Consider the following 17379-nt stretch of genomic DNA (forward strand, 5'->3'; position numbering starts at 1 on the left):
AAATTGATCTGGATTTGGAAAGACTGAGACTTTTCATTGACCAGATGAGGATGTACACATGTGAAATGTTAATGAGTTTCTCCCTTAAGTTTGGTTAGAGATACTGTTAAAAATTTAAAGTCTGATTTAAACACTAATCTCTTACAATGGGTGTAACATGCCCACATAAATGTAAAAATTACAAAGTATAGTATTTTCATGAACTTGAATAGATTGTAAATTGACAACTTCTAGCAATATAAAAAGACCCGTCATTTGTATCTTAAAATATTGTGAAGTGGGATTAAAGTGGAATTTTTAACCTTTCTTTTCTTTCTTTTCTTTGAAAATGTGTGGTTGCCTGCTTTTAATGTTGCAGCAATAGTTTGTGGCACAGAAATAACAGTATGCTGTGAAAGTTGGACTGACTCATGTCTGACTTGAGAACTTTCTTTGCCACTTTTTGCCTTCAGGAGGCTTTCACCATAACAGTGTTAGCAGCAGCCCCTCCAGGCTCCTGGGCAGTGCAGAAAAAGGCCAGAACTATCTGTTCTCATCACACACACACACAGCCATTTCAATGGAAAACTTGAGCTGCTGATATTTCCATAGAGATCGGCCAAGATCCATGATAGTACTTCCCAGGGACTTACATCTTCAATTTTCTTAGCTATTTTCTGCAACTCTCTAAACAAAAATAGTCATGCTCCAAATTCAGAAAGGTCACTGTCCTCAACCACAAATTTAATTAAACAGCTTTCCCCTTCTATGACTTTTTTTTTTCCTCTTTAGTAAATTTTAACCCAGTGTCCCATGTTAGGAGCCTTTAGTTTCTACTTGAGGGAGCAGATGCTTACATGAGTGGCCCCAGGGAGGTGAGGCTCAGTGAGTGATCACCGGTGGGAGCCGCGGTTATACACAGCATTACACCGTGGAAAGCTTCCGATCTCCTGTTGCAGACAAAATGTCTACAAAAACAATACTACTACTTTCCTAAATTCCTGCGTTTTGCAGATGTGAAGCTCAGTTTCTAGAGGGGAAGCCAGGCTGTTTTGGGGGAGCTAATGGTCCTCTGTCTTTTTGCTGTTGCTGCTAATTTTTGTGAGCACCATAGAATACAGTAGAAAATTGAAACTGTGTGAAAGATCAACAAATCAGTGTAGAATGTCACGCAGCAACATCTGTTAACTTTGGCTCTATCTCATATCCTCCTGACCCCTCCTTTCCAGCCACAAGTCTCCTGTTTTGTGAGAGTTCTGAGTGGTAGCGAATTGGAGGCGGGGGGTGGGGGGGATGTCTAGCTGTTTCTCAGTGGTCTGAAGGGCTTGCAAAAGTACCATCTGGAAAGAAAGTTTTATGTTTGTGTGTTTCTACATTTTTAGTTATGAAACAAATGGGAATTTGCTGAATGAATTAATTGTATTGTGCTGTAAAAGTCTATCTTGAGAGCTATTAGATATGGGAGCTTACAAAGCCTGCAGAGAGACATGAAAGTGGCTTCCCTTTCTAATTAGGGCTTTCAGGAAATCATTGATTACAGAATCAAATAGGGTTGCTCAGAGACATTTATTTGATATTACTTCTGATAAACAAAATTTTTACCTAATAATAATTTTACTAGTGATACTGGAAGCAGCTACACTCTCCAACAGTAAGTCTGCCTTCAATAAAACTTCCCCCATTCCTTCCTACCTTGTACAAACAGTAATAGCTAATGAAACATTACTTCCAAACTGCAGATACCAGTAAAAAAATTAAATCATGAAGAAATGAGTGATTTAATAGACAATATGTTCTTAATAGAGTGGTCTTTGTCCGGACCAGCTTAATGGTATAAACTTGTTCTTGCATTGCATTTAAAAAAAGCCAAAACAAAACCTTGACCTGCTGTGTAGAAATTTTTTACTTTTTTTTTAACAGGGTCAGCATATTTCATTAGCTCCGATTCAAAAGCTAGAGGAAGCTTTGTATGAGTATCAGCCTCTGCAAGTGGAGACATATGGACCACAAGTTCCGGAGCTTGAAATGCTGGGAAAGCTGGGGTAAGTAACACAGCAAGTTTTAATTCCCATTTCATGGCATTATAGCTGGGACTGTTACCATCTTCAGCTTGCCAGCATGCAGGGTTTTTTTCTTCTTTCTTTCTTTTTTTTTTAAAGGATCTTAACGAAATATTAGACTTCCTGCCCAACCAACATTTTGTTTGGGTGGATAGGCTGAAATTTTTGGTTCTCTAGCCTTTATAGATCTATTGAGAGCTGGACTGGATTGCATTAGTGTTTTTAAGGTTGTCCTTGGCAGTCGTAGTGAAGTAGCTGTTCATTTTCAGTTGCACAGTATTAAAAAATAAATAAATAAAAATCTGGGTCTTAATTTACCCAGCTGTAAGCCAGTAAAAATATTAAAGTTGGGCTGTTTGCCATGGAAAAGGGTAGATTTACTTGTCGACTGCTGTCTACAGTCAAACGGCATTTGTGAGAAATGAAGCACAGAGCTTAACTTTGTCAAAAAATATAATGCAGGGCTGGTCCAGCAGCTTGGCGGCATCGTGGTGTGCAGCCATGTTTGGAAGGGAGGTTGGGAGCCTGCTGAGCCTGGGTAACGGAGGCTGGGAAGACCAGAAGTGATGTGTCTGCTCTTTAGTGAAGTGTTTGTAGCAGAAACACCACCTGAAAATGTGTAGCTACTGGGATAGTGAGTGTCACCCAACTCATCATGGCCTAACTTTCAAGGTCAACAGTGCCTGGAAAACTACGTGGGAGAATGGATGTGCAGACTGTCAAGGCAAGAAAGAGTTTAAAAGACAACAGTTTACGTTTGACTGTGCAATATGGGAAAACCGAAGCCACATAGTACTGAACAAAGTTGAGACAATTTAGTATGTAGTTTGAGACCACTGAAATCCAAACAGGAATCCCATCTAGTCCACTGCCACAGGAGAAATTTTAACTCATCCAGAAAATGATAGACGTAGATAGAATTTTAGTAAATAAGCAACCTAATGGTGCTTCAGAAAATGCAAGACTGTCTGGAATTGAGGTTGTCTCCATTTTTATTGTTTCTGTGTCCTCCTGATGCCTGTAACTTTTATTATCTGATACCAAGCTTCTGAGGCCAAATATTAATTAGCAATTTAAACTTGGGCAGAGCCAGGCTCAGCCTTCACTACCTGTTTGGATGGAGCGCAGCTGTGAGGGACCCCCAATGCGAGGGGAGCTTTGAGGCCCTCTCAGCTCTAAGCCTCATCACAATGAAAAAGCCTGGGGAGCCAGAAGAAAGATGACTTGTGTAGGGAGGACTTGCAGTCCCCGTCGCTTCGCGTGTGCCCCTGTAAGGTGAGCGCTGGTGTCCCGATCCATCAGGAACCCTGTGCTCTCCGTGGCCATCCCCTCTAACCGCCTGTGATGCTGGCTTGAAGGCAACCCAATGCCTTGCAAAACAAAATCCTTTAAAATAGTGCAGTTGTGTTGCAACGTCTGTGTGCGAGCGGATTTGGAGCAGGGTTTGCAAACGACGCTGACAGTCTTTTCTAGGAGATGCTTTGACACACGCGTCATTTTACTCCTCCGAGCATGGACATCTGAGCGTGAACAGCCAGGGTTGTTCGGCTTGGCTCTAGAGGTGATGAAAGAGTTAAGAGCAGCACGGGTGCTGGGTGGCTGCGGTAGCAAGGGGAGGTGTGTGGGACTGGTGGGTCCCTGTATGGTGCCCACCAGGAGAGTTCTTCTGAGTCCTGAGGCTGTTTGTGATTCCAAAACAAATATATCGATGCTGTGGGTTCCCAGCCGGTACGACTGTAACCCTATTCCGTGGGGTGTCTGAAATACCTTAAACCACGCAAGGCCATTCGTTTATATGTTTGTGTTTCTGTGTTTACATGAACTCATGCGCGTTTCCTGTTGATGATGAATGCTTAACTAATGGGCCCTGGTCCCTGCCGTGGGTTTTTTCAGGCAGCTGCATACAGCTGCATACAGCTGCCTGGGTGAGGCAGAAGGGCTGGGCACAATGTTATCCACTCCTGCAAAAGATTTTTAGTTTCCTCTTCATTTACACTCATATAAGGCCAGGTTAAATCTAAATTTATGTATTTTTTTGCATGTTTCTCCCTCTTCTCACGTTCTTGTTAATAATTTTGCAGTCTGGCTATTTCTTGCTGCTAAATAGTTCCCTGAAATGTGCAGGATGTTATCATCTGAGTTTCTGGAGCCAGAATTATTGCAAAGATACTGCCAACCTGGAGACTGAATTAACTTCTGGTAGTGTAATTTACTGACTCCTTTTTTTAAAGATGCAGTTTATTTAATCTTCAAAACACTCAGTAGAATGGACTTTTTGAATATTCACATCTTAACCTCTTACCTTCTGCAAGATTTACCTTTAGGTTTCAGCATCAGTGTTGCTTTTCTTTCTTAGTAAACTGCTGTAATGAAGGAGACAGCTGGCAAGAAGATTTCTAGCAAAGAGCAAGAGAAAGGGTGAATCCTTAAGGGATCATTTAGAACATTTGTTAGGGATCTGTTATAATAAAAAAAATTGCTTTTTAGGATGACTTGTATTATTTGCTCATTAGGCTTTAAAAAAACCTTTGCGTGCAGCCCAATAAACTTGATTCTGCATCCTCCCACTGCTCTTCTGTATGGATTTTGCATGTTTTGCAAAAAAGGAAATTTATGTTCAAACTGGTTTTAGAAATTCGTTTTCAGCTTCTCTGGGGGCTGTAAATTTTCCTTCTGTGTGCTGCAGAAAAGCATTAACATCCTATGATGCATTTTTTGCTATTGTGTCCAAAGTTTGAGAATAACGTGGGAGCAATATGTATTACGCTAACTTGTAGACAGCATTTAACCTTCTGGCAGGGGGTTTGAAGCTTTCTCAGAGCCAGCCTCTGGTAGGGCTTCCCTCAACTACACGTCTGTGGGGTTCCTGCAAGGAATTCTCAGTGGCCAGTAGTCCCATGAACACATGGCGAACGTGCCATGGTGATGGTTTGGTCTGGGTGGCAAAGGTCACTTTGGGAGTTCAGCCTGTGAGGCCAGCTCACATCTGTCTCAGCTGTCAAATGGAAATGTGCCTTGGAAGGAAGAAGGGTGCAGAAGACTGTACCATACCCGTCCTGGAGGCAGGCTCCATAGCTGCCTGTCCCTCCATGATGACTAATAGTTCTGGGTCTGTGTGACTTGGTCACTACTCTAAATTATTGAAGTGTTAAGCGATGTGCGTTGGGAAATTGTTGGTTCCTGAGTGGAGTTGAAGGCAACCTGCTGATGGGAGTTGTGTTTGGAGAGCCCTGTCTTATCAAAGGCCCTGCTAGCACTTCTGTGGTTACCAGAAACAGTTAGGTTGGTGGTGGTTGAGTACAGTGGGGTGTGTCATCTTTTGGTTCAAATCGGTCCAAATCTGTTGAACTGCCAAAGTCATTGCAAGGCTGTGTGACGTACCGTGGCTTTCAAGGGGAGGAGATGTGTGGTTGAGAGAGAGAGAATTGAGCGCCTGGATGCTTGGGCACTCACTGCCATTACTTTACTTCAAGGTTTTCTTAGAGAGGTAAGAAAGGCCTGTCTTTTTCTTTTTTCTTTTTTTTCTTCTAATGTTTTAGCTGAGCACACTGAATTTGTGTGGTTCGAGTTCTGGATTTTTCTTACTGCAAAACAAAAGAAATAATATAACAAACCCTGACATGCCAAGTATTGAAAGACCAAAACAGGATAGGGATGGAAATTAGTTTGTTGTTTTAAAAAATGTATGTTTGTTATGTAGTTTGGATTTAAAAACAAAAACAACCTTGAGGAGCAAAATGATGTTTGTTTGAGGTCCTGAAAAATGTAAAGACATTCTTGGCATTAATTGTAAGTACGTATGGCTAGCAGGAGTGGCCACACAGTGTTCTCACACTGCAGCTGTGGAAGAGCCATACACAAGGGACTTAAGAACTGACTATAAATTGAAAATCTGCTTATGTGATTAACATTTTGGTTAAAGATGTGTGAACTTCATGTCTCAAAGTTTAGAAACAGTCTCCTGTAATCCAAAGTGGATTGTACTCTTAACACAGTGCTGGTTGTATTCTCGCCATTCTCACAAAATAGAGGTAATTTACAAGTAAGATTAAAAATTTCTGTTTGCACTCCACTTAAAAATTCTCTGCCTTAACAGAGAACTTTTGTGCAGACCTTGTAATCAAGTCCAGTCTGGGCTGCTTGAAATAAAATTGTGTTTGCCTACCTAAACTTGTCTGGAGAGATAAATCCTGAATATATACATGTGTATATAAAAAAAATTGAGTTTGCTCCAAAAATCTTTGCTTGTCTTTAGGGAAAAATGTGACTTTGCTTTGATGTATCAACTTGTTTTCATGTATAACCACATTGTTAGGAGCACTCCAGTTAATTAGTGTTTTGTTTAAATACGATATAAAAATAAAGTTTAATGGTGAACACTAATGAGGATAGGTAATATACTGTGATAATTTAAAAGTTAAATCTAGGCAAAATGTCATTTTAAGAGTTGAGGGTAAGTACTGATGCAAAATCAGAGTGCTGTGGAAGTCTGTACATATAGTGAATGTATTTTAGTCCACTGTGCTTTTTATAATGAAAAACTGGATTGATTCATTCCTTTTTTCCTAGTGTAGGACAGCTCAGCCATTTTAAATTTCAAATTAAGATGAGGAGGTTGGATTTCATATCTACTAGAGCTTTGTTAGTGTTTAATTTTTAACCTTCATTTCAAGTGGAAAATTTCTGCGTATTTCTTTGTTGTAGTGTGTTGTGTAATTTGAAACACATGTAGAGTCTGGCACTTAATCTAGAAATGACTCGTGTAACTTCTTTGCTGTCAATCATAGCGATTTTTTGTTTAAGTGAGGCAATAGCAAGGATGCTCTCCAAACTATTCTTAAACCATAGCTGATCTGGTCTTTGGCTGCATTAGTTTTTGCTAAAACCCTGTCAGTGTCTGTGTTGGATTCAAGACAGTGAAATAACTGAGAATTGATTTTGAATGGGTGACAGGACCGCTGGGCTTCAAAAGTTGTAGCAGGTGATTTTTCACATCTGCTGTCTTTGTCATTGGGATATGCAGATATTTCTTGAAACTTGGAAAAGGAGAAAAGCCACAAATGAAGGGCTTATTTGATCTGCTTTGGCCCATTGATTTTGAACACTGAATTCATTCTGCTCCTTTGGACAGAATATAGTTTCTCAATAATCTCAGTAGTCAGAGTCAAAAGATTGAGTAAGAGCAAGGAAAGCTTGTCTTGCTTTGGAGAGTGTGTAGAGGGCTGCACTCCTTTTTGCAGGAATTCTCTTGGCTACCAAGGCATATGGTCTGAATTTCCCAGTGTCTCCAGTTGCAGGGCCTGATCCTCAGTAGAAAACTTTGTCAGCTGCAATGCATTTTGAATCAGGCACCTAATGAATGAGAATTGGCAGGTAAGAAGTGATTATTGCTTTAAAGACTCAGCTACCTTTGTGTAGAGCCTTTTAAAGTGAAGTATTTTTTCTTTATTTTATCACAAATAATTGAATAAAAACCAATGAGTGACAATAGAAGTACTAGGTGGGTAAACTTTTTTGGAATAGTGAATATGGCCGAGTGTGCTGCCTTTTTCAAGAGAGGATGGAACAAGGAAACAGAACTGTGTGTAAACCATTTTAATTTGGTTTGATGTAGAAACGGTCTTGTATTGCTTTATTGTACTACAGAAATCCTAAAGGTTTCGTAGTAGAATTTTGGAAGGATGCAAATTTAATATAGAGGAGGTAGATTAGCACCAGTTTTTCCAGCTGAATGGAAATTGAGGAAAGGAGTGCAGCCTTTAGTAAGTCTGAAATCTTACTGTTTAAGAAATCAACTTTCTGGCAAAAATGTTTATGAACTTTTCAAACGACACCCTGTAGTATATGGTGTTTTGTGTGGGGCTCCTCTGTCAAGGTCATTAGCAATTGAATATATTAGAAGTGGACTGCTTATGAAATGGAGAGTTTTGCTTCCTGCCCGCCCACCTGTGGGTATAGTGTGGGTTCTGTAACTGTAAAAGGTCTCAGGAGGGTTATAAAAGCAGAGAATATGGAAAATATATAAAGAAACAAAGAAGGAAGCCTGAGTACACCATGTAGTTTCTTATATGTAAAATTGGCTGTAGTTGTATATGTACCACTAAATTAACCTCAAAAGCTGGCCATGACAGCAGAATGTCCATAGTAATTGTTGTTTTTGGCGTTTGGCTTAAATATTAACTCATCGATCTAACATGAGTCTCTGTACTCAGAATACTGGTCTGGTAATGTTTTTTTACTTTTTCATGCAATCATGGAAAAAATATGTTTCTGCTCGAAGCAGTTGTCAAACAAGCTTCTTTCATCGACAATCAGACACAGGGCAGCTGAGTAAGGCTGTTTAGTCTAGAATAAATACTCGAGAGATTACAAGGTCGCTGTAGGAAATGTAATTATACCATTTATTCCAGAATAGTCTTTTTGTAGTGTGGGCTTGCAGAATACTAAATCACGCATTTATTAAAATACATATACTATGAAGAAAAAAAAATCAAGTCTTAACATAAGGAATGGACAATTATCTGGAAAACTGTACTACAGGATTAACCAGTAAATATTTAAAATTCTTTCAAAAAATCAGGATGATAATATTGGCTTTATTGAAAACTGGTAGGAGGCAAACCCTAAACTCTCTCTGCAGGTGTAGAGGCAATGCTGCTAAGTAGGCAGCTGAAACAGTGTCAGGCAAAGCTGTCTGATGGATTATAATGTGGCAGGAGGCATCCACCAATTGTGTGGGCCAAATGGCTTATTTTCTGCACTCTTCCGTGTCTCACCAAATGAAAGCTTTGTTACTACCAGCCACTTAAATATCTTGATCGTTCTGTGATAGTTATCTGTTACTGAAAGCATTTCTCGGCTTTCATGCTTCCCTTCATCTTGTGCATTGATAAAACTATTGGTGTGTGGTTCTCCTGTGGCTTTATATGTCCACAAACTTTACTCCTTAGTTGTCCTCCATCAGCTTAAAAAAATACATTTTTGTAGAAGTTAACTTTTAAATCTTCTATTGCTTCTCTGAAATTACATTCTAAGTTGAGGTCAGTAGTTTGTGCTCAGTGTTTTCTTTTCCTTTACCTTTTTTTCCCTCCTTCCTTGCATCTCCTGCACTCCACTGTATTGCCCATTTTGAGTCTTTCTCTGCCTCCTAAGCCAGATGTATAATTACATTGGGAACTGTGTAGTTGCCACAAGAAAAACAATATGTTTTGCATGTGCAGGAGCGATCTTTGTTGCTTATCTCTCACGTCAGCAACAGAAGGGCCTCAGTGTCCTCCGCTTTTTTAGTTCTTCCTGGAACAGAGCCCCAAAATGCTTTCTTTAAGCCCAGTGTTAGACTACAGAGGCAGGAACACTTTAGCGATGAGAAGCAACGTCTCTCCCGATGACTGTCATGGAGAATGTGGGAGCTCATTGAGGTCCACTGCTGAGATGAAGAGCTCCTCCTCTTGATCAACATCTGAGCATCACTCGTACTTTGTACTTGGCTGTAAGGAATGGCAGAGAGATGTCATGACAAGGAGTTGCTCTTGGGGCAGTCTAGGCAAGCACTGTCACGGTTTTCTGAAGGGTCTGTTTGGATGGACTAATCTTTTAAATTATTTATTTAGTTTCAGATGTAGTTGAAGTAGAAAGGTGAGGAGCATCCAGTGTTGAATTTTCCCTCCAAGACATCTGTAGAAATCCATGGTAAATAAAAATGCAAGAAAGAAGTCAGAAAAGAGGAAAAGAGAGTGTCTTCCTAGACCCTTCAACACTGTTTCAAGAAGGCGGAGTTACGTATAATGAAAGTATTTAGACTGAGTGGGACAGCCAGCAAAATAGACCCATAAAGAGGAAAATAAATCCAGAAATTATGTATCTTCTTGACTCTGACACTGACAAACATAGTCATAAAGCAGCCTTCCATATGAAAATTGTTTGTTCAGGCATCAAATAGCCGAAAAGGTGAATTACAAGTTTCCTGAAATGGCAGAGGGAGGCACGGGGGAGTCTTGCTTGAAGCTTTAAGCAGCTTATCAAGCTGTTGCTAGTGATTCTTTAACCCCCTTCATATAGCTTTGTTGCAGCCTTGTTCTTGATGACTAGTGTTTCTCACAGTGATCAGGAGTCAACAATGTTTAAAGCTTCTCTGGTGAGTGCTAAGTGGTAGGAGTGAGGGATCTCTTCCTGGAGGAACATGCCATTTGCAAAAGTCAGTAATTCCATTCATAAATTTGATCCTATGTATGTAACTGATCTCATGCCTGATATGATGGATGGCAAGGTTTTTAAGGGTTGGGCTGGTAGTGTCCATTTTCTTATTTTGATAATGACCCTGATGTCTCCCAGATTAGATCACACTGGAGAAACTTTTTGGAAAAACGGAACTGGAGAACTTTCATTAGAGTTAATGGTATCTGATCATATGTGTTCTTTATTTATTTCTTTATTTTTTCTAGTTTCCTTTAAAAAAAAAAAATAATCCAAGTCTTACACTTGAGCTGGAGTTTATAGCTCCTTCCATTCCAGCAGTTTGTGCGGCTGTTCACTGATTGCAGTCACACTTCGTGGAGTGGCAGAGATTTTAGATGTAACTAAGACCCTAGCTGCTGCGTGAAGAAAAGTGGTTGGACATGGAGGGGGACCCTAAAAGTACCTTGACTGACAAAAAAAGGCTGCCTGGTAAGCTTATGACTTATTAGCCACCAGAGAAGCTGCATGGGACTGAGACACCTCCCACATGTCCTAACTGCCTGGGAAAAGCTTCAGTTGGAGCTTGCAAGCACCCACAAGACTAAGCCGTGGGAAGCGGGCTGCATTATAGTTCTGGTGCTTGTGGCACTATTTAAAAAGAAAGGAGAGGAAAACTGAATCTCTTTTGATGTCTGAAATTGGAAGATGTCCAAGGACAGGTAAAAAAGGTTATTAGCTCAGGCATGTTTTGTAGTTAGATACTTGTATATGTTGGGTCAAAGGGGCAAAATAGGAACCCAAGCCTTTTAAAAACAAACCAACCCCCCAAAAGCACAGCTGTTTTTCAGTTTGTGTGTTCCAGACACCTTTTATTCATCATGAACACTAACGATATGAGGTGCTTTTAATTCAGAGTCTCTTAAATGCCAGGATGGGGGTATAATCAATGAGTTCTCTCCATACTAGTAATTTATAAGCATCTAATGCTTTCATTGCACATCAAGCTCTATCAAATGAGTGAGATTTTAGCCGGTTGCTTGACACCCATGATATGGTCACTGGCAATGCCGAAGCTGGCTTGCGGTGCCGCCTGCGCAGTGCTTTGCCTCGGCCAGTACACCCCACGGCAGGGCCGTCCATTTCATCCATAAACCTGCCCATTTACCACGCAGAGCATGCGGCAGCACCCGCTTGAGCTGAGGAAGGGAGGACTGGCCCCTGAACGGACATTGGACTTGTGAAGATGGGTGGCACTAAACATAGAGCTACAGAGGTGATTATTAACTAAGCATTTTTTAAGATATGCCTTTTTTTTCCTCTCTTGGGTTAGGGACATAATATATGCTTTGTATCATGCTCTATGGCTTTGGTTTTGGTTTTTTTTTTTGAGTGGGGCTGGTTACAGGGGGTTGAGGAGAGCACCTGCAATTAAGTTGGTTGCCTGGAGATGATATATTTAGGAACTGATTTTCATGGCTTTGGTTTTAAAGCCCTGATAATATTTATTTGAAAACTGTTCTAGGTGAACAACTGTGTAGTGCCAGGCTTCCAGAAAGAATTCAGTTGTTCACTTTTCTCTCTTCCAAATCGGGGCATTTGAGTTAGGCCACATTTCTACTAACAAAATAGGGTTTGAACATAATCGGACTTTGCAGATGAGCTATTGCTCAGGCTTGAAGGTAACGCCAACATATTTTTGTTTCTTTGCCTAACTGGTATTAAATGTAAAAACATAAATCCTTTTCAGTGGGAGAGGAGAAGGGGAGATGGTTTTCATTTGGCATAATTTCCTGTGAGACGTAGTTCTAAACAAGGCCCATATTTACACAAGACAACACAGTTTTACATGTACTAGCATATCCAGCACATTTCAAAATTGTTTAGCCAGCCCCAGGTATTAAATACCTTCACAATAAATGTGTTTAATAAAAGTAGATGAAGTTTGAAATAATTTTTGAATAATTTTACAGTAGAAACACCAGTTAAATCAACCCCATTGCAGTAATAAATGTCACAAAAACAATTAATTATACTTGCTTGCCACTGCAAAATCAATTGTGTAACTGTTCTTCTAAAACTGACTTTTACATTACTAAATCCTAAACACTACACTTCTGTAACTTGTCAGAATCAGGTTTTGGTTAATAGATATTTTCAGTGATGTAATGGGAACTTCTGGCATGGAGTCAGAATATAATGGACTGTGATTAATGTTTTAATAAGCACTTTTCTTCTACTTATGATGCTGCAGTGAAATGGTTTCCTGCTTAGATTGATAGAACAGCAGGTGTGCCTACATACGTTTTTCTTTAAGAATTAGTTTTTCAGTTCTTCTCCTTGAAAGTATTTAATGTTTTTCCTTGAGTCAAGAGCTGCTGATTTGGGGTTTTCAGTTTGTTTGTTTTTAAATCCAGCTATTGCCGATATTTGTCATTTGGAAGTGGAGGGTGCCATGGAAACCTTTTCAGTACTTACTGCAAAAGAGGAAACTCATTAGTTTAAAAAATAGTTTTGATATATGGATGTTTTCTTCAGTGAAAGGATTTGTTTAAAAACAGTGTTGGAGTAATTCAAAAGTGTGCGAGAACAAAGTACAGTGTTGAAAATATTAGCAGGTTAGATTTATTATTTAAGTTGATGTAATACACTTGCTACATGCTTGGTTACTTTTGTACTGGAAGTTTTTCTAGATCGTAAATATTTCTTAAAAAAAAAGTTCTATTTTAGTCACTCTTTTTAATGATCCATCAATCCAGATTTGTTGCAGGGATAGTTTTTTTTTTTGCTTAAGGATCCAGTCAGCCGCTGTTCTGATGGAGAGAGGAGGTGTTTCTTTGAAGATGTTGCTTAAGGTGAGCACATTCTCTATGCTCTGAACACCCTACTACTATCAAGTGGTGGTTGCTCACTTGCTGTCGGCTATTCCGCTGTGTAACTGCAGAGCATGAGGACTACCTAGTCCACTAGGCATGTGTCCAGGCATCTCTGCTCTGTCATTGCAAAAAGTTGGATGAGCCTTTCTGGAAGGATAGAAAAGGTGCTGTGGTCCTGGCACCAATGCAGGTATGCTTCTCTCTTCTCTGGAGCCTGTTGACATTAATAGAGATTCAAGATAACAGGTAGTTTCTCCATCTCTGTTCTTTCCCCTAAACCTGGGAATCTTACTGACTGTTCTCAGGAGTGTCAACCCATGCTTTAATTTTTTCATCAAGTTTGGAAAAAATGCAGGTATCGGCATACTCATGTGTTTAATATTTATTGAGAATTTACCAGACAACCTCTATACCATGTTTTTTTGCCAACTCTATGTACTGGGGTAGCATCTGCCTTGCATAGAGAAGGTTACCTGTGTATTTCCTTTCTTTGCTACCACTACATTTTGTCAAGTTCTCCCTTAAAAAAGATGCAGAAGGTGAGTTCTGGCTGCTATCTTTATTTCCTCACTCTCTTCCAGAATTCGTGAGGAAATGCTCATGAATAAAGCCAAAAAAAATCTACACCTCTTCTCCCCTTCCTGTCATTAGAAGGTTTTCTCTCTCCTCCTCCTCTTTTCACATTTAGGCCCTGATGGATTGGGCAGACTTCTTGCTCTGTGGCCATTGATTCTGTTAGTTGTCAAAAAGCATTCCAGAAATGAGAGAGAAGAGGAGGTCTGCACTCTGAGGCCATCTCAAAACTTGGAAGCATAAAGGCTTTGCTGTTCCAGATTCTCTTCAGCACACAGTTAATTTTGGAATGAAAAGTCCCACAGATAGAGAGTCTGCAAACAATCTGAAATATGGAAAGAAAATCCTGCCTCTTTTTTTTTAGTATTTTTTATTCTGTGATGTAGGTGCATCCTGCATTTTTTCTCACCAGAAGAGAAGCAAGTATTGTTGGGAAGGTGTGAGTACAGTAAGGGAGTTTGCTTTCAAGAGCCTGCTGTGAATGAGCGGTACTGTACCTCGAGGAGTCTAGGCCATAAGATCCTCCTTCTTGAACCTTTGGCTTTTGTCTAAGAGCAGTCACTGAAGTAACTATTTTTGTGAAACTGCGCTCTCATTCTTGCTCCCCCAGAAGTGATCTGTAGACTTCTTAGGTTTCCTGAAGTCATTCAATATATCCAGCCCTTAAATCTGCTTGGAAAAGCATGGGCCAGCAGAAGAACATACAAAACTGGCCAATTCTACAAACATCTGAGCAATCAATAGTGTTGTAACAGCTGGTACTGACTGGAGATAATGATAATTCAGTGCAGCTGCCCTCCTTACCGCTTTCATGGGGGCTTGCAGCCAGTGCTTGCAGCTAATGCCACCAGACTCTTTCCCTGCCTTCTCCAAAGAGCTGTAGGAAGTTCACATGTTCCCTGACTTGTTTTTGACTCTAGCGTCAAAACGTTATTCTGAAAAATTCCCATTGAACTTGCTTGGGTGCTGAGGGTGGCCAGTTTAAAAATAAATAAAAGCTCAACATAGGTCCAGTTCTGCTCCCAACCCTGGCAGAGGGGATTTGTAGTGGCTTAGGTGGGAACTGGATTAGAACTACAAAAGTGCCTTTAATATTCCTACCCTTGGGCAGTGCGCGTGGATACTACTTTCTTTTGCAACGCAGCGGATGAACTACGTGTGTTCACAGGCACTTTCATACAGTTGAGGAGTGTGCCTGACATGGCTCAGGGATGTTTGTAAAGGGAGCAAAGGAATGCGGCTACCTGTATAAGAGTGCCGTGGCAGCGAAGCAGCGTGCCAGTGCTGCAGGCTGTTCCTTGGGGAAATAGCTTGGTCGAGTTAGTAGGTATTTGGCTTTGCTGGGAGCTACTGGCTGCTAGTTGACTCTCCTGTATTTTGAAACAGAAATGCTGAAAACCCATCTGCAGCTGTCTGCTAAGATCAGCTGCCCATATGTACTATGGTAGCAGGTTTTATAGGCTGTCTGCCCTGAGGATTTAAGATCAGGAAAGAAAACCAATGTCTTTTATCCTCTTAGAAAAATACTTTGTGAATGGGGATAGCAAATACAGGAGATTTCAGTCCTCATACATGGGTGTGTTTCATGCCATCCTCACGCACGTGCGTACCTCTTGTTTCTGTGGGAGTAGTGGAGCAGCAATGGAGTTTAATGTAAGGGTCAGCATCTGCCCAGCAGCCGGGCTGAGGGAGGACAGGTAAGTGCAGCAGGGGCTCTAGTCTAGACCTCCAGAGAGGGAGCTGGTTTCCTCACTATGTTGCTGTCTTTGGCTTAGCTTGGGAAGGCTAGGAAGGTCAGATTTCTGAAATCTATGGTAATTATACATCTAAGCTCATTATGGGCCTGTCCTTCCATTTAAATTTTTTTTTCTCTACCCCCCACCCCTCCCCCTTGGTGTTTTGGTTCATTATCTGCAAAATGGGGATTATCTGTTTTGGAAAATCAATGCTAGGCACTGGGAAGTACTTGGTACTTAGGACCACATAAGCTGGAATGGTTGGGTGGAGGTGATAATACAGGCTACTGGTGTTTTCAGAGTAGCACATCCTCTATTTTGGGCTGCTTTGAAGGTTGGCTATTTGCAACAAATCCCAGAGTTTTTGTTGACTCATGGCTTATATTTTGGTTTTATTCAGCATTTTTTACCCTTCCTGAGGGCTTGAACAGCTGAAACAGCATCGTCTTGCCACACAGGAGTTTCAGCTGAGTCTGGTGTTTGAAATGGCAACACTGCTAAATGTTTGTGACTTGTTTTTAGAACAGCGTTTCAGCTGCCAGTTTCCTTAAGAAAGCAAAAACAATATGAAAAGCAAGAAGTAAAAATAAAGGAGAGGCTTTAAAATACTTCTGATGTAAAAAAAAAAATCAAACTAAACCAAAAAGGTTCAGAAAACATGCTAAATTTGGCAAAATTTCTAGGAAAAAGACATAGAAATAAGCATGTGTGCTCCTTCAGTCCCTTCACCTTCTTTCCTCCCCAGTGTTCTGCAACCCACACATGAACTCATTGATTACATTTTCTCTTAATGAGCTGTTCCCCAAAATTTTGCTTTTCCTCTGGTAAAAGGTTTGGATGCTCCCAGAAGAATAGCTGCCACATGGTAGGGGGTAAATGTGTGGGGGAATGAGAGCTCCCCAAAACTCTCTACTTCCTTGTAAAGTGGTGAAGAAACTGCAGTGGTATGATTAATTTTTCCAAGAAGAGGGCAGGACTCAGAGCATCAAGAAAAACTGCTTTGAGGGCATGCTCTGTGCATGTAGAAAAGCTGTAATTTCTACTGGAATTATTTTATTGATACATGTTTGTGTGCGTGCATATGTGTCTATGCATATATCATTATATATCATTTTACATTTACAATGTAATAACTCCTTGTTGTTATTGCTGTTGTATTATTAGGTGTTTCTGTAGGCACGTCAATGTGTTGATTGTTTTAGCAACTACAGCTAAGATAGGTGTTTTGCCCCAGAAGAGAGAAGCTAATGCTCAGAAAACTTCCTGCATAAAAACAGGTTGAATACTGAATAGACAAAGGTAACATTTTCTAGAGCAACTAATTGAATGAAGAGTCTGTCTTGCTAGTTTTAATGAACTGTAGGCTCTGAATTGATTAAAAACACATACTAGTTTAGGATAATCAGACTAGAGAAGGAAAGGTGTTGGAAACACGGCGTTAGTGTAAAAGGACGCATCGGTGCATGGGGCAGTGTGTGCTGTTTGGAAAGGTGCTTGCAGAGCCACAGAGGAAGAGACTGATGACGCGGAGAGATGGATCAAATCTGATCCTGTTACAGATTCCTCTCTAGCCTTTGTTAAATCAGGGAGACTAAAATCCTCAAAGGCAGTTAAGCACCAAAATACCTTTGGAGTTTGGCTTCAGTCTGTATGTAAATCCTTGGGGTTTTATTTCCCTCCCCATTCCCCTGCTTGATATTACTTTGTGTATGTATCCACCTCCTTAGCTACAGAAGTAACCAGAGCTCACATTTTTTAAGTTGGCCACCATTATCTCTGTTTTTTCCAGTATCAATTAATTTATGTAGTGGTGTGTCTTGTGTGACCTGTGTTCTTTGCTCCTAGCTGCATGACCTTTGCTATTAAGCTGTCTCTAGTTGGAAGAAGTCTGCATGAGTAAGTGCTACAGATTAGCCTGAATAATTTATCAATTTTCCCAGCCCCCTCACATTTTTTGACAACTGTGCATTTTACAAGGAGTGA

General features: G+C 40.4%; 1 protein-coding gene across 2 annotated transcripts in view; it reads left to right on the top strand.

Moving 5' to 3' along the window:
• MNAT1 (MNAT1 component of CDK activating kinase) overlaps positions 1-17379 on the top strand; it is a gene marked incomplete at its 5' end in the record, with an annotated part of 125963 nt that overhangs the window by 86020 nt on the left and 22564 nt on the right. For both annotated transcript variants that reach the window (XM_082000260.1, XM_082000261.1), the window contains one exon: positions 1900-2021. In XM_082000260.1, coding sequence (XP_081856386.1) covers positions 1900-2021 — 122 coding nt within the window. The remainder of the gene's footprint in view (positions 1-1899; positions 2022-17379) is intronic.

The sequence above is a fragment of the Phaethon aethereus genome, assembly GCF_964289735.1.
Source record: "Phaethon aethereus genome assembly, chromosome: 5".
Taxonomy (NCBI): domain Eukaryota; kingdom Metazoa; phylum Chordata; class Aves; order Phaethontiformes; family Phaethontidae; genus Phaethon; species Phaethon aethereus.